Genomic DNA, 19959 nt, shown 5'->3' with positions numbered 1-19959 from the left:
ATATTTGAAAAATGAGGGGAGCTATAATAATTCTTGAAAAATTCCTTACCAGCAGACATAGTCCTACTTCCTACAGTTTTGGTGTTCTATTTGATGACAAAATCATTTCCAACTCTTGTCCCAGGTATTATGGAGTATTTTATTGCAATGATGTGTCCTCTCTGTTCCATATCACCACCTCTCAATGCACTTCTGTAAGGAGATTGTGGCAATACAGAAATGCTTCGTGATTATTTTGTGGTTCTCTATGACTCCTTTTGATACCCTCTTTTTCTCACTCCCTCTTTGTCCTGGCAGCCTTTCAGGTTGGAGAAAGATCCACTTGTTCAAAATTACCCATATAGCCATGCGTTGAATTAGTTATAGAGAAAGGATCTCTGTTAAAATCGAAGGGCTCCATGATAGTCACATTCTGGCCTCCCAAAGAGCTGCATAGAAAATGAAAGACACAGATTAGCCAGAATTCTTTTCAAAATAAAATTTATGAAATGTACATTCAACTATGCGTAGCTAATATATTTCTATTATCGGCAAGCTAATTCTACAGAGTTGTTTTTTAAAATTTCAAATAAAAATATTATAGTATCTAAAATATAAACAATTCAGATTTCATGTCACAGAATAACTATTTTGAGTGTACTTTTTTTTGAGTATTTATACCATTGGGTTTGGAAAATAATCAAGTCTTTTTTAAAGTATGTAAAATGCTATACCTACAGGGAAGTTAATGTGAGTCCATTTTTAACCTACAATGATTTTAACAGCCAAATAATAGAGCTTTGAATAACAGAACTACTATAATTAACTCAGTTGTCAATGAAGGTAATTTTTCCAGGGCATCCATTCATAGTTTCAAATATTTCTAAATACTCTAGACTTTTGTCATTACTATAGCAATATAGAAAAGAATGCTTGCCTGAGACTGAATCTTTTTGTTAATCCACTATTAAAAAAACAATTAAAATTATTTCTCTGATGGGTTTTAAGAAAATAGCAACATGTAACTAATATTGTGACATGAACTTTTGGAGAAATTGGTGGCTTTTTATTTACAAAACCAAAAGCAAAATTGTTACTATTCTGTGTCAACAAAAACCATTTCATCGTGGAGCTTAAATTGCTGTCTGAATCAGAGCAGCTTCTGACCCAAAGGTCTTTATATTTATTTAGTATTTTGGCTTTAAGAAAAAAAATACAACAAAATAATTTACTTAATTTTAAAAAGCAGCAATCACCACATTCAGTAGATTCACCAGTCCTAGAAAAACTCATTTAATCTTGTTAATCATAAATTATATTATATACAGGATTATTTAACAATTCATAGACTAATAGATTGATTTAATAAAAATGTCTTTATAAGGTAGACAAATACATCTTTCCCTTTCTTAAACAGTTATTTTCTTTAGTTAATTGTCTTGAAAAAGCAAATTGAGATATTTATAGAAGTAAAGGGAAACATAAAAGTACAAAATTACACAGATGCTCCTTGACTTATGATGGGGTTACATCCCATAAACCCACTGTGAGTAGAAAATACTGTAAGCCAAAAATGCGCTTAATACACCTAACCTATCGAACATCATAGCGTATCCTAGCCTAGCTTTCATAATGTAAATGTAACGAACATTTACATTAGTGAGCAGTTAGGCAAAATTATCTAACACAAAGCTAATTTATTATAAAATAATATTGAATATTTTATGTAATTCATTAAATATTGCACTGAAGGTAAAAAAACAGGATGATTGTATGGATATTGAAAGTATGGTTTCTACTAAATGCATATTACTTTTGCATCATTGTAAAGTAAAAAAAAAATCTGAGTCAAACTATCCTAAACCAAGGACTGTCTGTATTCTAAAAAGATTGTGATAATTTATATGAAAACTACCTATGTCTTCAAGTCTTCTTTTTTTTTTTTTTTGCTATGTTGCCCAGGCTGGCCTTGAATTCTTGGGCTCTATTGATCCTCCTGCTTGAGCCTCCCAAAGCACTGGAATTACAGGCATGAGCCACCAAGTTGAGCCTGAAGCCCTCAAGGAAAACAAAACAAAAGCTAGCAGGCCTTGGTCAGACTCTGCCAGTGAAAAAAAGCTTGGCTGTTTTTAGCTTCACGTTGCTCAGAAATGGGGCTGGAATGGATTAGGTAAGGGAGATGATCACAAAGTAGGAGCATGAGGAGGGCGCTGTGCCTCCTGATATACCACAACTCCACTGCTAGACTCCCAATACTGGGGAAGAGACCTGGTGACCACAGAATTGGTGGAAACCCGGGACAGGTGAGGAGAGCTTCCCAGAGAGGCCACAGCAGGAGCCAGGAAAGCAGGAATTCCCTCCAGACAAGGAAGAGAAGGTGGTGTTAAAAAGAACAATGCCATGAGCTTCTAATGGGGAAATTAGCAAGAAGTTCAAAATAACAGGCAGTCCAGATTTCAAAACTAAATCTTTGCAAATCAACTAATAGAGCAGTTCTGTTAAATGAATACAAAAACCTTTCATTTCACCCAAAATGTTTAGCATCTTGTGAAAATCTGTTAATCAAAGTCTGTGGATCAGAAAAGAGCATGTAGTTTGGGTTCAGTAAGTCCCTGAAAGAGAGAAAAGAGTCTGGCTTAGAGATCTGACCGTCAAAACTTTCCCCTTTCCTCTGATGTATGTGAATAGCAGGCAAAACAATGGTGGAAATAATTACGTTGGTGGCAATTTTTTCATCGTTATGTTCTTAAAGGGCACATCAAATCTTTTTGATCATACTAGTTTAAAATATATTATTATTTTCTAACCGAACTCAAGGGTCACTGATCCTCATTTAATCTTTAAAGGACATGCTTACCACCACGAGGCCTTGTCTTTACTGCTAAGAGATTTTATGAAAAAAGATTGCATGGGGAGATTAATGTTATTCTCTAAGGATCCCTGACAATTTTGTTATATTGATTTCTACCACATTATGAAGTATATGTCTTCTGCACAAGTTAGCTACATAGCAGAATTTCCCAGATGTCAGATGGCAAATGAGTTCCCTTTGTGGCAAATTTTTAATAATTCACAAAACGTGCATTTCTGAAAGAGGCTTGGGCTGAAATCAACTGGTACAAACTTGGGAGTCCTCTGTCAGTGGCCTGAAAAGCCCTAGTGGTCATGCAGTAAGATCCAGATCTCCATCACCAAAGACTCAGGTCTCTGCCCTCGCCAGTACCACTCCCTCCCTCTTCAACAACCTTTCCTCCTCCTGTCTGTCTAAGATTTCCAGGTGCCTCATTCAACATGGACGATCTTGTTTCTGCACTTTCAGTTTATCCAACATTGATCACAGGCTTATCCTGAGCCAGTTACTGCCCAAAGCACTAAGAGTCTCAAAGTAAGTAAGAAACCAGCTTTGCTCTTGAAAAATGTAGGGCAAATTAAGATAGTCAAACATTAACAGATGAGGGAAAGCTCTTCACAGGCAGGAAGGGACCATGTAGATCCAGAGCTTGTAGCTTCATCTAAGGATTCAATCAAGGCTTCTTGGCAGGGATGACCCTTGAACTAGTCTTGACAGATGAAGGCAGGTTGTCTATTTAAGGAAAAGTGCAATGTGCTTTTTGGCCTAGGTTATAGCATAAATGAAGTCCTCAAGGGTTATAGCACTGCTATGTATGCCTCCAAAATTCCCATGTTGAAGCCCCATTCCCAATGTGACTGTATTTGGAGATAGTGTTTTTGGGGCTAAGTATGTTTAAATTAGGTTGTAAGGGTGGAGTCCTAATCCAGTAGAATTGTAACCTTATGAGCAGAGACAGAGATCTACCCCCATATATCATGAAAATGCCATGGAAGCACACAGAAGAAAGGTCACCATCTGCAAGTCAGGAGGAGGGCCCTCACCAGAACTCTACCATGCTGGCACCCCATTCTCAGACTTTAAGACTCCAAGACTGTGAGAAAAGATATTTCTGTTGTTTAAGCCACCCAGTCAATGGTATTTTGTTCTGACAGCCCATGAAGACATAGATAAGTATCCTCATGCATTTTGGCTTACCTTCAAAACTACACATTAGACTGTAAAGTTAGAGGCCTGTGGTGAGTAAGACAGTTCTGGAGATTCAAGGAAGTAAGAGAGGGAAAAAGAAGGGAACAGGGAATAGAAACATACACCGCTCCCAATAGAAGCTTTGGATAAGGGGAAAAGAAAAGAGTATTCTATTCATGAATTCACATCTGCAGAAAGAAACTTTTAGCCATTCTTTTTTTTTTTTTTTTTTTTTTTTTTGAGATAGGGTCTCACTCTGTCGCCCAGGCTGGAGTGCAGTGGTTCAATCTCAGCTCACTGCAACATCCACCTCCCAGGTTCAAGCCATTCTCCTGCCTCAGTCTCCTAAGTAGCTGGGATTACAGGCAAGCATCACAACACCTGGCTAATTTTTGTATTTTTAGTAGAGATGGGGTTTCACCATGTTGGTCATGCTGGTCTTGAACTCCTGACCTCAAGTGATCCACCAGCCTTGGCCCAGAGTGCTGGGATTACAAGCGTGAGCCACTGCACCCAGCCTTTTTCCTCATCATTCTGCCTACTGTGTATGGAGGGGTTAATTGTACTCACTTGGGGTGGGTGCCCAGATTCAGTGGAATTCTGATTCACTTCTACCTTAGCTCTAAAGCACAAAGAAACTAGAGAATTTAGGAACAACTTTCTTGGCCTTCAACCTGTAACAGTAGCGTTCCTACAGCCACTGTAAAATATGACTACAGAGAATAAAACTAATGCTGAAAACTCAAAATAATTGGCATTATTAGGGTAACAGAAATGCAACCACTTAAAAACCCCAATTTCTTAAAAAGAGAAATAGGTATAGATATATTAATGACAAAGTTTACATAACCAGATTAATTACTAAAGACTGAGAAAGATATGGTAAAGGAAGTACAATTAATAAACAAGAATCTTCCTGTTGCTATTTTAATAAACAAATAGTTATGAAAATTTCTTAATAATTATGAGATAACCATGAACAGAATTAAACACTGGATGACTGTGTTCTAAAGTAATGAGAAGACAAGGTAAACGAAACAGCCAACAGAAGACAGGCCAAATGGTGAGGAAGCAAAAAGAAAAACAGACAACAGGCTGGGAAGAATGGCTCACGCCTATAATCCCAGCAGTTTGAGAGGTTGAGGTGGGTAAACAGATTGAGCACAGGAGTTCAAGCCCAGCTTTGGCACCATGGCAAAACCCTATCTCTACAAAGAATACAAACATTCTTTTGTATACAGGCATGGTGGCACCCACCTGTAGTCCCAGCTACTTGGAGGCTGAGGTAGGAGGATCGCTTGAGCCTTGGAGGTCAAGGCTGCAGTGAGCAGTGATCCTGCCGCTGCATTTCTGCCTGGGCAACAGAAAGAAACCTTTCTCAAAGAAAAACAAAAACAAAAACAAAACAAATGCCCAACAACAAAAATGGTATGTCAGGCCCAAATAATGAATATAATTCATGCTCTTCTATTAAAAAGGTGAAATGTATCAGATTGAATGAAAATAATCTGATAATTTATTACTTTTAAGAAAGAGATTTAAATAAAAATATAGAGATGTGACAACTTACACAAATGGGACTAAAAAGAGTTATTATATATTGACAAAATTACAAATAGTGAAAGAAATAATATTGAATTTCTAAAGTTGAATAGTTTAAAATACATAAAATTATTAAGAACATAGGGAATAACATTTTAAACATATAACCTTATCATTTATCTATCATCTATCTACACTGTTAAACATAGCAATATTCTCTATATGTAGAGAGATAGAGGCAGAGATAGAGAGATAGTTACACATGGCAAACATCTCTGTCTTTATGTCTATATTGAGTTGACAAAAACAATTTGAAAGAATTTGATCAAGGTAGAACTAATATACATAAAAATTTAACCTCAACTCACATGTCAAAAGAAAATTATCCACGGGTGTCTGGCATTTCTGCACATCTTACAAACACAGGCAATAGATGCCTTTGTTCCAGAAAGTCTTTTCTAGAACATTTGTATAGATAATTACCTGGGAGTAAAGAGACAGTGTCTCCCTCTGGAGCAAAGAGCTGGTTTGCTTATAGTCCAGGAAGATGAAGATTGTCTCCTTCCAAAGCAAAGGTCGGACATGCTTGCAGCCCAGCACAATGAAGATACCTCCTTCCAGGAAAAAAAGGCAGGCATGCCTACTGCCTTTTATAAAAGAATCAGATGCCCTACGTTTAGGATTCCTCTCTTGTAATGTATCTATTTTGTGTGTTGGTATCATCTGGCCCTCCTCACCCATCCTGTGTGAATTGGGGTATGGGGAACTGACACAAAAATGATGATACTCTAGCTACTGCTATTACTGTGAGTAATAAAATAAATGGTCTCTAACCCACTAATTGTTTATCTTCCATACAATCATGAAAGCTAGCTTGTTAAATAGGGTAAAATTTCAATTTGCCATAGTTCTTGACATCACCAGTAATTTCCTTCATGTAAAATATGCAAGAAGCATGAATGAAAATTGGTATCAGACCCAAAACAAAGTCGGTAATCCAAAGAAACTGAAATCATACACCATATTAACCGACAAGGATTGAATGTAAAATATTAACTGACAACAATTGAATGTAAAATACAAATTTTTCTGTTACTAGAAACAAAAGTATACCACTTGAGAATGAAAACAAACCTTTTAAAGTAACTATTGGACTCAGGGAAAAAAATAAATTAATAAAAACATCAAAGCAAAATTGGTGCATAAAAGTGAATTCATAAGTATAAATATTTTTCTACATGTTTTAAAGAATGAAAACATACTAAATGTTAGAAAAAGAAAATAAGACCAACTTGGATTAAAAGAAGAATTAGATAACAAATTGGTTAACATTTGCAAATCAAAACTGCATTGAGATACCATCTCATGCCAGTTAGAATGGTGATCATTACAAAATCTGGAGACAACAGATGCTGGAGAGGATGTGGAGAAATAGGAACACTTTTGCACTGTTGGTGAGAGTGTAAATTAGTTCAACCATTGTGGAAGACAGTGTGGTGATTCCTCAAGGACCTAGAAATAGAAATTCCATTTGACCCAGCAATCCCATTACTGGGTATATATCCAAAGGATTATAAATCATTCTATTATAAAGACACATGCACACATATGTCATTGCCACACTGTTTACAAAAGCAAAGACCTGGAACCAACCCAAATGCCCATCAATGATAGATCGCACAAAGAAAATGTGGCACATATACACCATGGAATACTATGCAGCCATAAAAAATGATGAGTTCGTGTCCTTTGTAGGGACATGGATGAATTTGGAAACCATCATTCTCAGCAAACTGACACAAGAAGAGAAAACCAAATACTGCATGTTCTCACTCATAGGTGGGTGTTAAACAATGAGAACACATTGGCACAGGGAGGGGAACATCACACACTGAGTTCTGTTGGGGGTTGGGGGACTAGCGGAGGGACAGCAGGGGGCAGGGAGGTTGGGGATGGATAACACTGGGAGAAATGCCTTATGTAGTTGATGGGGGGGATTGAGACCGCAAACCACCATGGCATGTGTGCACCTATGCAACAATCCTGCAAGATCTGCACATGTACCCCAGAACTTAAAGTACAATTAAAAAAAAAGACAAAGGCAAAAAAAAAAAAATACAGATTTCAAATATCTTTATTTTAGATAGATAACAAGGGGTTTCATTGTCTTATGGAACTAGGGTGCAAAATCCTGTGCTGCCAGTAGGTGTCATCATCAACATTATGCAGTGACCTCTCTTAGGCCTGGGAAATGCTTGGACCTAAGACACTATGAGTTGGGGGCCAAAGATACGAAATAAGCTTTCCCATTTGCTAGGAGTTGATCCAAAGTAAAAATAATTGTTCTAAAGTTAGGGTGGGCACTGTGGCTCACACCTGTAATCCCAGCACTTTGGGAGGCTGAGGCAGGAGGGGGCGGATCATTTGAGGTCAGGGGCTCCCCACCAGCCTGACCACCATAGTGAAACCCTGTCTCTACTAAAAATACAAAAACATTAGTTGGGCATGGTGGTGGGCACCTGTAGTACCAGCTACTCAGAAGGCTGAGGCATGAGAATCACTTGAACCTGGAAGGCGGAGGTTGCTATGAGCTGAGATCGTGCCAGTGCACTCCAGTCTGGGCAACAGAGCAAGACTCTGTCTCAAAAAAATAAATACATAAAAATAAAATAAAATAAAGTTATCTTCTTTTTTCTCAGGCATATAATTTTGAAATTTTGTGCATTGATTTACTTTAATATGAAAATTTTTAAATTAAAATTTAACGTCAATATTTGATTTTCGCACTGAACTTGATAAATGGCACAAGATTATGGAAGCCATCATTTAATCAGTTAAGTAATTCATACATAGTATTTTATACTTGTACTACTTGTAGAAACACCTATAACTCCTTAACAATAACTTCTATTAAAAATAAGTAGGCTAACATTGTTTACTGTCTTCCAAACAGTGCTTTGGGGCCAATACAAACCTACGAAAGGATGGCGCATACTTGTCCTTCAGTCTTCTTTGCTCCAAGCATGTCCACACTGGACCAAAGGCTTGTCAAGTTGCCAGTCTGGGTGTGTTATAGCAAATGAAAAGCAATAATGGTAAAACAAAAATGAAAAATTAACAGTGTGAATGTGTCTATAATAAACAGCCATGAAACTTCTTTATGAAAGTACACTCTACCCTGTAGGCATATTCAGAATACAAATATGCCCCTTTACTTTACGAAATTAGATATAGCCCTTGGAAATGCTTCCGGAAGACCACTGCCTTACGCCAATTAATATCAACCACTTCTCTCTGAAGGCAAAATAGCCAAAGTTTTCCTTCTCAAATACATGTTTTTCTTTTAACCTGATGTGTTTGTCTGAGGGCCTGTTGGTGTTCTGTGGTGATAGATGCCACAAAACATTTGTTTTTTGGACTAATTGGATGACTTTGGTTCCCAGAGCTGTCAGCCAGACAATTTTTACAAGTGGTATGTTCAAGTGAAGGAAAATTTCTAAAATTAAAGATAAGTTCTGCAGAACAGAAAAGCTAGACAAGCCTTAAAGGTTTGAAGAGTTTGCTCCAAACTATGAGCACCTCCTAATGGCTGGTTCAAAGAGCAGGATTCCACCATTTCCCCTTTAAGATTAGACACTTAAACAAAGCATAGAAAAAGTCAACAGTTCATAACTGAATAATTTTTTCTTTCTTCCTCCTTACTATTCCCTCCCTACTTTTCCTTTTCTTGCTTGTTTCTAAGGCATTGTAAGCTAATTCAAAATAAATAGATCTTTTAAAAACTATATCAAGCATAGATGACTAAGAAATTATATTAGCTGTGGATTTCAAATCAAAGGAGGACAAAGATGAAAAGTGTTTAGTGAAGAAGAGTGTGGTCAAATGCAAACATTTCTAAATGAAAACAGAAGTTAAGAAAATAGTAGCTAGGGATACAAAATATTTGTATATTCAAAACTTTGCATAAAGATTTAAGAATTTTATTTCTGGAAAAACTATTAATTATGATATTGGTTATTTAAACATGTGGGGGAAGGCACATATATATTTTATTACCTAGATGGTGAAGATGATTAAACTTGGATTTTTAAAACATTTGTTTTTAAAAACTAAAAAACAGCAAATATATTATTTTGCCTTTGGTAATAATCCAATTATGCTCTATTAATTATAGAGATACTGTCAGTCATTCTAAACTACAGGACTGAGCGGGTGCAAAGGGATCTCTTAGAGGTTTGCAACATGCAAGGAACTGGATTGATTGTGTGATTCTTAAAAATAAACAAAAACATGTTCCACCAGGAAACATCTTTAAGATTTTAGTCAGCATCTTCTGAATCAAGTGAAGGATTTTTATTTATTGGGATCCTAGGATGTTGCTTTTCTTCAAGAAGCTGTATGAACTTAACATCTCTTCACTGATAGCTTCTGCTGGACACACAGTTTAAGAATCTCATTGGAGCCTTCATGTGTCCATGCTCCTGTTCACTATAGCGCTCCTTCCCTTTTAGACTGTTGGTGGCCCCATTGTTTCTTTTCTTATGTGCTCTGTAGTCTGTGCCATAGTTGCACTGAAGCCAGCTTGTTCTCAGTATGGCTAAGGGTAAAAGAAAAAGATAGACAGCATTGGTCTTGTACCTTTTTGTTATTCTCAGGTGAGTTCTGCAATTTGGACACAATCTTTAAAAAGGTACCTCTTTTTAAGAGAAGGTATTTGCTCTATAAGTAAAAGTAGGTTTCTTCCTCTGGCATGTTTACAAATGTGTTACTAGTAGGTGGTCAGCATACCCAGTTTTACTGTAAGGCAAAACTGGATATTCCAAGCAGTAGAGATGCATTTCACAAAACTAAGTATTTGGATGTAACTTTGGGTGAAATGGTGACTGATTTCTATGCATCTGTTAAATGGACCCTAATATCTGTTGAACGAATCCTAGTAGTTGAACTCTAAGCTTGAGAGCATCATGTGAATAAAATCCTTATAAATACCTTTAAGGTGAAGTGACGGCACACTGATGAATAGCAAGATAACATTCAACCTCATAAGACTTCAATGAATAACAGAAGATTTATATTAAATGCAAATGAAGAGGAATTGAATATTAAATTGTGATTCTCGACAGGAGGAGTGCTAGTGGAGAAAGTAGCAATGACCTTTCCTAAGAGAAATATATCACAATATTTGGGATAAAGTATTAAAAACAGCACTTACTAGGGCCAGATGCGGTGGCTCAAGCCTGTAATCCCAGAACTTTGGGAGGCCGAGGCGGGTGGATCACGAGGTCAAGAGATCGAGACCATCTTGGTCAACATGGTGAAACCCCATCTCTACTAAAAATACAAAAAATTAGCTGGGCATGGTGGCACATACCTGTAATCCCAGCTACTCAGGAGGCTGAGGCAGGAGAATTGCCTGAACCCAGGAGGCGGAGGTTGTGGTGAGCGCCATTGCACTCCAGCCTGCGTAACAAGAGTGAAACTCCGACTTAAAAAAAAAAAAAAAAAAAGGCACTTATTGATCAACATATGTTTATAAAGTACACCTTCCAACTGAAAGATGTTATTTCTAGGGTATGTTAGCAAATACATTATGACAATAACAACAACAAAAAATTGAAGATAATTCGACTAAATACTTTAGTTACTGAAGTCTTTCTATCCCATCAGCTATAAATAGTAGGCTTGGACTACCAATATTATAAATTTATATTTCTTACTGTCTATTGAACACATAAATTTTTTCATATTATGTAAATGACTACTTCACTTTGGACAGATTCAGCTACTGTGAATGGAGTGAATGCATTAGGGTGAAGGTACCTCCACAGATTGCCTCCACAGAATATAAAACCTTGGAAATCTGATTTCATATAACTATTATTATGTTATGCTGAGGATAAAGCATTTAGATTTTTTTTAAAGTCAAAAACTATGGGGGCCAAAACAAATAATTTGGGGTGAAGTAATTTGTGGAGCAGACACTATTTCTCATAGGAGGGCATGAAGCACAGGAGGCCCATGATTAACTTTAGAAAGGACTGTGTCACAAGGGGAGTCCTAAGCTGAAAGCTTCTGATGAGACTGATGTGCATCTCATTGTTGGGGAGAAGTAGATGACAACTCCGACAGGAGAAAAGTGTCAGCAGTCATCCAGAAAATCACTTAGGGCTCCTGCTTTCCTTTTATCAAGGAATAAATCACAGATGACATCTTGACACAGATAAGTCAAGCCACCAGCAGAGCACAGTGTAACTTGAGCCTGTCTCACCTGGAGAGGTTCTTTAAACACCTTTACAGGGCAGGAACTGGTCCCAGGGTGCAGATGGGAATGAGGAATCTGGTGTAAGTGAGGGAATAATAATCCCTGTTTCCTCAGAATGGGAGAAGGCAGTGGTTAGAAGTTTGGAGAAGGTTCCTGGAAAGAAGCCTTAGGGACAATCTGTGACCTCTTGCTTCAAGCAAAAATGAGGCGGGGTAGGGGGCCTTATTAAAAATTGGTAAGATTAAATGAAATTCGGCATACTAAACATAATCTCCTCCTCAAGAAAGCCTCAAACATGAGACCAAAAAAAAAAAAAAAAAAAAAAAAAGAGAGAAGAAACTGATGTAAAGCAGAAGCAGAAGAAAGCTTTGAACAATACAGACTTAGGAGAAGCTCTTACATTTATGAAATGAGAGCAAATATCTATAAAAAATAAATCAGAGAACCACTGAAACCTCTTGGAAATGAAAAACATTATCAAATTCTCAACAGAAAGGTAGGAAAATAAAGGTAAAGAAATATCTCCAACTTTTTTTTAATTGTAGAGAAAAAGGGAAAGAGGGAGAAAGCGAGAGAAGGAACAAGAGAAAGAGGGAGGAAGGGAGAAGATAAAATGAGAGAGATTAAAAAAATAAAAATCAATACTCTGGAAAGTTCTACATCCAAAAAACAGGGAGTTCCAGAAAATGAGGAAATAAAATTAAGAAAGCCAACTTATATCTTCTTCAGTTAAAATGTATACTATCCCATTTATTTTCAGTCAAATCGTGCTTACTTTTGACTAAAAAAGACTGTAAAGCAAAAAAACCATTTTACCTCATTTCCATCCTTACAAAAACAACTTGAGAAGAAGTATAAATAGGTATTTCACATTTGTTGAAGTAGCAGTTTTAGAACTCAGGATAACCCCACACATCCCCAGTAAGAATCTCATGAGAAACTTTCCCTTATCAAGAATTGTGCAAATCTGAGGATAGGAAAGAATGAACTGGCCTGGACGAACTGTTACATATCAGCTGTTCCCTTTGTGTGGAGCTTCCTATCAGTTTTGGATACTGAAAAGCTTGTCCCCACTCTCCTGTCCAAATTCCGTGTCCTATTCTTCTGTATGATTCACTCCTAAATCTGGGCAAATATTTATTGAGAAATTGTTACGACTGTGACTTTCCCCATATCCTATCGCTTGACCATAGTCCACACTGTATCCACAGTATGAACCCCTTCTGCTGATGACAGAGTACAAACCTCAAGTGCCTTAGTCCTTCCTGATGTCCACTTGTGACCTTCATCCCTATCTCTTGACTTCTTTCCCTCATAGCACTGACCAGCAGGCTCCTCAAAGCCCTCTTCCCTCAATTCGAGACAGCCTGTGTCTTGGCCTCCAAGACTTTGAAATTTCACATGGTGTGGATAAATTAGTCTTGGAATAAAAATGCACTTTTATTATTAGCTCTAGTAAATACTTTAGAAATGAGACTATTCTCATCTCTTGCAGACCTGTCTTTGAAAAACCTTTCTCAAGGATGAGTCAAAATAATAGACCACCCGGAAAGATCATGCTTATCTATGATAATCACGCAGCTTTTTAGCAACTATGTAAAAAAATGGGTCCCAGTGACATACGTTGTAAATTCTGTAATAAATGAGAATATTGTTGGTATTTTACATTCCCTGTTTAAAAGGAAAACTCAGACCATATCTGCACAGCTGGTACTGGAATATAAGGACGGGTAAGCATAATCTATGAATAATTATGGTGCATTTAACAATATAATTTTCTCAAATATCTGTGAATGGTGCCTTTGTAATGAAAAAGATAACTGTTATTTTAAAAATTTATGAGTAAGTGGGGAAAAGAAGAAAAATTTAATAAGCACTTGGTGGCTTGTTGATTATGCCACATCATTAAAATGTGACTTAACATTAGATACTAATCATTCCTCTTACAGTTGAATCCACAGCTTTAAAGAATAAGACGTATTTATGCAGTACTTCTCTATGAAGAAGTAGATTTTACTGACATAATTTTCTTAGTTCTCTCTGCATTCTTATGAGAAAAGTGGCATTATTCCTGCTCTATAGATTAGAAAACATTTAAAGACATTGTCACACCTAAGATTATTCAGCCAGCCATAGGCCTGGGAAGAGAAAATTGGTCTCCTGAACCCAAGCCAATACTTTATCCACGGCCTCAATTTTCACTGGACAAAAGGATGCAATCAAATATAAGTTCAGATAGTAAATATATTTTACTATCCTCTAAACACTGACAGTTGTATTTCAGAACTTTCCTGAAGACAGATCTTTGCTTTTAAAAAGACATGAAGGCAAAAGTTTGGCACCACTAAGAATTATCAAAGTCTCCAGCATGATTTGTTTTATTTTCTCAAGATTTGTTTATCTCGAGAAATAGGCTTTCTGTCTTTTAAGTGATCTAAAGTGCTGGCATCACCCTGTAAATATCTAGGCTTCTGGTGCAGAAGGTAGACTTCTTGGATATCATGAAAATCTTATTTTCTCAAATATAGCTGATGTTTAAAAAAGATTCATGAAATCAACTATGCAAATCTGATTCGAAGCACATAGGCAGAAAGCAGTTTAAGAAACAATAAAAGCCAGGTTAGCAAAAGAAAGGTCCTAAGCAAAATGCAGTTTAGCCGGGGTCTTGGTATTATCAATTTGTGAGATAATTCAAATATGAATTCATTCTCCTATACGAAATCAATAAATTAATACTGATTATATTGTTTCCTGTGAATACTTTCATATGTCCAGACTTGTTTTTCTGCACATTACAAAGCCACCAAATTTTTATTTCTTTTACCAGTCTGAAGATTATTTACTCAGCCATTAATTTTTATATTAGAGGTTTTGTGTTGTTTTGCAACACAAAATTTTGATTAAAAGCATTTAAAAAAAAAAAAAAAGAGAGAGTTCACCATGTTAGCCAGGCTGGTCTCGAACTCCTAACCTCAAGTGAGCCGCCTACCTCAGCCTCCCAAAGTGCTGGGATTACAGACATGAGCCACCACGACTGGCCTAAAAGCATTTTTTTAAATTGCAGACAGCAACTGGGAGAGGTGAAAGAGTGTTCACCGAGATTCTTTTTATTCTTTTTTTTTTTTTTTTTTTGAGACAATCTCATTCTGTCTTCCAGGCTGGAGTGCAGTGGCATGATCTTGGCTCACTGCAATCTCTGCCTCCCAGGTTCAAGCAGTTCTCTGCCTCCCAAGTAGCTGGGAGTACAGGCATGTGCCACCACGCCTGGTTAATTTTTGTAATTTTAGTAGGGACAGGTATTTACCATGTTGGCTAGGATGGTTTGGATCTCTTGACCTCGTCATCTGCCCACCTTGGCCTCCCATAGTGCTGGGATTACAGACATGAGCCATGGCACCTGGCAGTTCACTGAGATTCTTAAGTAACTGTGCTCTGAATCCTCTGTGAAATCAGCATACTTAATACACTATAGATAAAATGCTAAGGCCCTATTGTGATCTATTGTGTTCCTATCTGACTTTTTAAAGAAATGCTGTCATTATCCACATTTTCAAGATAAGATAAAAGAGCCTTAGAAATGTTAAGAAATTTACTCAAGGTCATAGAGCTAGGTCTACTTGAATTTATAGCCATATCTGTTTATTATACTCTACCCCTCTACCTTCCAGAACCAGAAAGGGATTGTGTTCATGTGTATGTGTGTTTTGGTGGGGTTCCTTGTAATTCAGGGCCTGTTTATGAATTACTCCCCTCTGTTGAGTTGCTTATCTGGCAAATTTATATCTCACTTATGTGACCATATGTACTTCAAGTTACTTCTTTGGTTCTATTTTCCATGAAGATGTTGATTTTGATTTTCAAATAATGAAAAACAATAGGTAAATAATATTTTCAAACAAGAGTAGATTTTTTTTTTTAAATAGCCAGGTTTTTCTTCTAATATTGGATCAGATCACTACTCTGAGCACCAGATGAAGGACTGACTTGTGTTTAGCGGCCAGGTTGTATCAAAGATATGGATTTTTAAATGCCAAAATCACAATAAATAAGACAAGATGATCACACTAAGAAAAGCATATGAAAACTGAGAGCAGCGGAAAGAAACGTAGAGTTATGTCCTCAATTTCACACATACTTTGAAGAACAAAAAACTTGAAGAAAATAGCAGACAAAGCCCTAACATTATTATATTCTTCTTTAAAAAGGAAAATCTCTCTCTCTTTCCATATAGGTGAATTTTCCAATGTTAAAGGAACTTCCCAGAATAAGATAAAGGGCAAAGGTAAGAGTGGGAGTAAGAGAACCTGGGTCCCATTCTGCATTCCCTACTTGCCAGCTGATGGCCTTGTGTACCTTTTAAGTCTCAGGGACTTAAAAAGGAGGAGGAGTGGAGCAGGAAGTCTTCATTCAACATTTGGGAAGGATACCTTGCTAGGTGTCAGAGACAAAGACAAGTGTGGAGCCTATTTCAGGTGAGTGTCCATAGTGGGTGGGGAAGGGGAGGTCAGGGAGAGGAGGCTCCAGATTAGACTACTGCTGTTCAGCATTTATGTCCAAGGCAAGAAACTTTGTACACAAACATGTACATGGTGAATTCATACATGTAGCATATCCTGTCTGACAAAACACACCAGAACAAAATTTATTATAATTTTTGAAATAAATGCTTAGAAACAAATCGTCATGACCTCTACATACATATAAAAATGAATGCTTAGAAATGAATCATCGTGACCTCTACATACATATAAAAACTGGCCAAGTGTTCAGGGCACATCATTTAATCAGTCTTTCCATAGAGCTTTGCAGACCTCTTGTTGTAAATAGGCATTACTCCACAGGTCAGATATGAAGAATCAGATTGATTTTTGATGTGTGAATTCAGTCATGTTTCATATTATTATATATTTTTTTCTTGTCTCCATTTATCCAACCCCTAATACCACCTGAGGTTGTTTCTCTGGGTCACTGACAATCCCCTGCATCCCTGGAGTTCTATAGGCTGATGGAAAACTGGTCTTCAGACAAGTAATGCTTTGAGCAGGGGCTAAAAATCTGAGTTTGGTCACCACTTGCCCAGAAAAATGAATGGCCCCATTAGCTAATCTTAGATATGGTATTATAGAGGTAAAGCTGTGTTTGGATATCATAGTCAACACTAGATCTACTTTCATTAACATCAAATGGATGCACAAAGTCTCCAACAGCATGATTTTAGACTAGACTATTCCTTCTTGTAATCAAAAGCCTATAATTATTAGCAAGATTTGGCTGATCAGGTGATCAACTAAAAATGAGGCAAGATTCTAAAACAATTCACAACTACTGAAGAGTGAGAGGCATGCAAATTGGACTTTTAAAAAATGCTGCCAGTGCTTACCTAAAGGATTAAAAACTGTTGGAATCAGAGAATTCCTTGACTGACAGCCATTCCAAAGATTTTGAAATCATAAGCATTTAATTTATAAGAGACATGATGTTTAAACCTTCAAGTAAATACTATTAACAAGCAATAGAGTTATTCATGCTGAAATTTGTTCTATCTTTAAATTAATCAGAAAGGTAATAAACATTAATGGCTACTGCTAGGAGTGATGAGGATGCAATCAAAACCCCATGCCCAGGGTTGAAGCTTAAATCTTAGCCATGGAGATGAGATCTATAAATCCCATTTTGGAGTATAACAAACATATCCCTCGACTGAATTTTTACTATTCTTATGCATGACTCCCGGGATGCATAATTTATAAATACTCTATTGCAAAGGTAACTTTTAGGCTGATTAGCATTAGTGTGAAAATAGTATCTAGCAAAAAAAGAAGAGAAAGGAAAAGAACAAGCACTTCTGATTACTATATTAGCTAAGTCTTTCATCTTTTAAATTTAATTAACATAACCTTTCTTATTCTTTTGAGAAGAAAGAATATCCAGGAAAAAATTTGTTTCATAAGAAAATTTACAATATTATGTTTTAATTAAAATTGAACGTCTCCCTATTAATATTAAAATTTTAAAAGCCTAGCCAGCAATAGTACATTATTAAAAGCTGCATCAGTTATGTCAGGAAATTAGTAGCTGATTTTTAAAGGTTCATCATCAAATTCTTAAATGATAGGTATCTTGAAACTCAAATAACGTTAATATTCGTCATCCAAAGCAGAAAAGCAAGCAATAAAGGCAGAAAATATTCATTAACTGCAATGAAGTTCACCGACCTCCAAGTGTTGAAAGGCTTAGATAAAACGGGTATTTCTATTTACCTGTAAACCTTAAAAAAAAAAAAAAAAAAGTCCTCGAAAATTTATTACCTCACCAGAGTTGGAAAAAACAAAAAACCAAACACTGCTCCCCATTCCCAGTTCCATTTCACAAATGCTTGTGACTCAAACTTGTGAAGTCTCTCACTGTGTTGTCCTCCAAGTTCATGCCTCAAAGAAAGCCAACTGAAATCCTTTACATGGTGCGAATTCTTTATCAGTCATTTTATCTTTTAGATAATCCTATTTTCAGGAGTTCCAGCTTTTAGTTTCTCTCTTCTTTTGATTGTTGTTGGGGGTGGTAGGAGGGAGTAAAACTACCCTGAAACTGTTGGTCCCAAATGTGAACCATACCACTAACGGGTAGCAATAGAAAACCGAGATTTCAAATAAAATAACAAACATGCACACTCAAACTCCCAGAGGGGACAAAACAAAACAACAACACAAAAACTTGGGCTGTTCCAGTACATCTGCAAGGGTGGGAGCTGGAGGTGCGAGCTCCAGAGAGGAGCAGCAGCCTCCGCCCTCCCCCCGCCTGCAGGTGGCTCCTCGCGAGCGCCTCAGACAACAATAGCTAGGATGAGCTTGGCCTGTGTCCTTAGTTTGCTGAGTCTGCCCGGGCCCGGAAAGATTACCCATCATCAAAGAAGGACAAAATAGAGAAACGTGGGTTAGGCTCCCAAGGAAGCATCCCCCTCCCCACCATTCCTCATCTCCATCAGATTCCCCACCACGGACCAAAGATAAACCTGCTACCAATCAAGTTCCTGCGCAAGTTATTTTATTTCCCGCAGCCCCTCCACCTGCCGGGGTGGTACTCGGCGCACCCCAGGCTTCCCTCCGGCGACCCCCCGCGGGCTGCAGCAAAATACCGGGCGCTTCGGCGGGGCGGGGGCGGGCGGCTGCCGCGGATCCGGCCGGCTACAGCCGCAGCTTGGTGGCCTCCGATTGGCCGCGACGCGGGCGGGGAAGCTCGGCGGCGGAGGGAGGCGGGGGCGGGAGACGAGGGCGGCGGCGGCGGGAGAGATAGGAGAGGGGAGCGGGCCGCGCAGCCAGGCAGCGCGTGCGGCGAGAGCGGCGGCGGCTCGCCCAGGTCGCGCAGCGGAGGCCGAACGGGGTGCGCGGTCGACGACGGAGGGCGGCGCGCGCGAGTGTGCGGCGCAGGGCGAGGACCGGCGGGCGGGTGCCGGTGCGCGGGCAGTAGGGGCGGCTGCTGTGGCAGCTGCGCGGGACGGAGCCGCGGCGGGAGCGGCCGCGCCGGCCCCTCGCCTCACCCCCTTGCGGCCGAGGCCGGAGAACAATCTCCAACTCGCCGGGGGACCGGAAAGGGGAGCCCAGAAGCGGCCCTCGGCCCCCACGCAGCGGAGGCGCGGGGCGGCGGGACTGCTGCTCTTTGTGGGTGCAGCGCTTACGGCCCGGAGCGCCCTCCCCGCGGCGCTGTCCCCGGCGTCTTCATCTCGCCGAGCTGCTCTGGAGCGGGGACCCGGAGGAAGCAAAACCGCGAGCCCGAAACCTCGCGTGGCGGAGCTCCTGGGGAGCACCATCCGCTCCACTTCCACCTCCGCATCCTCCACCGGCCAAGGTCCCCGCCGCTGCATCCCTCCCGGCTTCCGCTGCGCTCCGGGCCGTAGCCGAGCCGCCTGCGCTGCCACAGCGGCCGCCTCCACACACACTCACAGACGCTCACACTCACACGCTTGCCTGCCCCGCTGCCCCGCTCCCCCGCCCCCTCTCCAGCTCCTTGATCTCTGGGTCTGTTTTATTACTCCTGGTGCGAGTCCCGCGGACTCCGCGGCCCGCTATTTGTCATCAGCTCGCTCTCCATTGGCGGGGAGCACAGAGCAGCGGAGAAGGGGGTGGGGAGGGGAGGGGAAGGG

The 19959-nt window shown here is 39.1% G+C and overlaps 1 protein-coding gene across 2 annotated transcripts; it reads right to left on the bottom strand.

Annotated features, from left to right (window-relative positions):
- Window positions 1-8153: 8153 nt before the first annotated feature.
- On the bottom strand, window positions 8154-19817 carry LOC118146860 (uncharacterized). Of its 2 annotated transcripts, none has more exons than XM_054244084.2 (3): window positions 18955-19817; window positions 10932-11045; window positions 8154-10157 (listed from the first exon to the last, which is right to left on the bottom strand). In XM_054244084.2, the coding sequence occupies exons 1-2, from the start codon at window positions 19678-19680 to the stop codon at window positions 10944-10946; spliced, it is 828 nt and encodes a 275-aa protein (XP_054100059.2). In that variant the 5' UTR covers window positions 19681-19817; the 3' UTR covers window positions 8154-10157; window positions 10932-10943. The 2 variants fall into 2 exon arrangements, with proteins under 2 accessions (XP_054100059.2, XP_078204056.1); XM_078347930.1 differs by having other exon boundaries at window positions 8568-8621.
- Between the last annotated feature and the right edge of the window lie 142 nt (window positions 19818-19959).

The sequence above is a fragment of the Callithrix jacchus genome, chromosome 13, assembly GCF_049354715.1.
Source record: "Callithrix jacchus isolate 240 chromosome 13, calJac240_pri, whole genome shotgun sequence".
NCBI classification, from domain to species: domain Eukaryota; kingdom Metazoa; phylum Chordata; class Mammalia; order Primates; family Cebidae; genus Callithrix; species Callithrix jacchus.
This window is presented reverse-complemented; position numbering and strand designations above follow the sequence as displayed.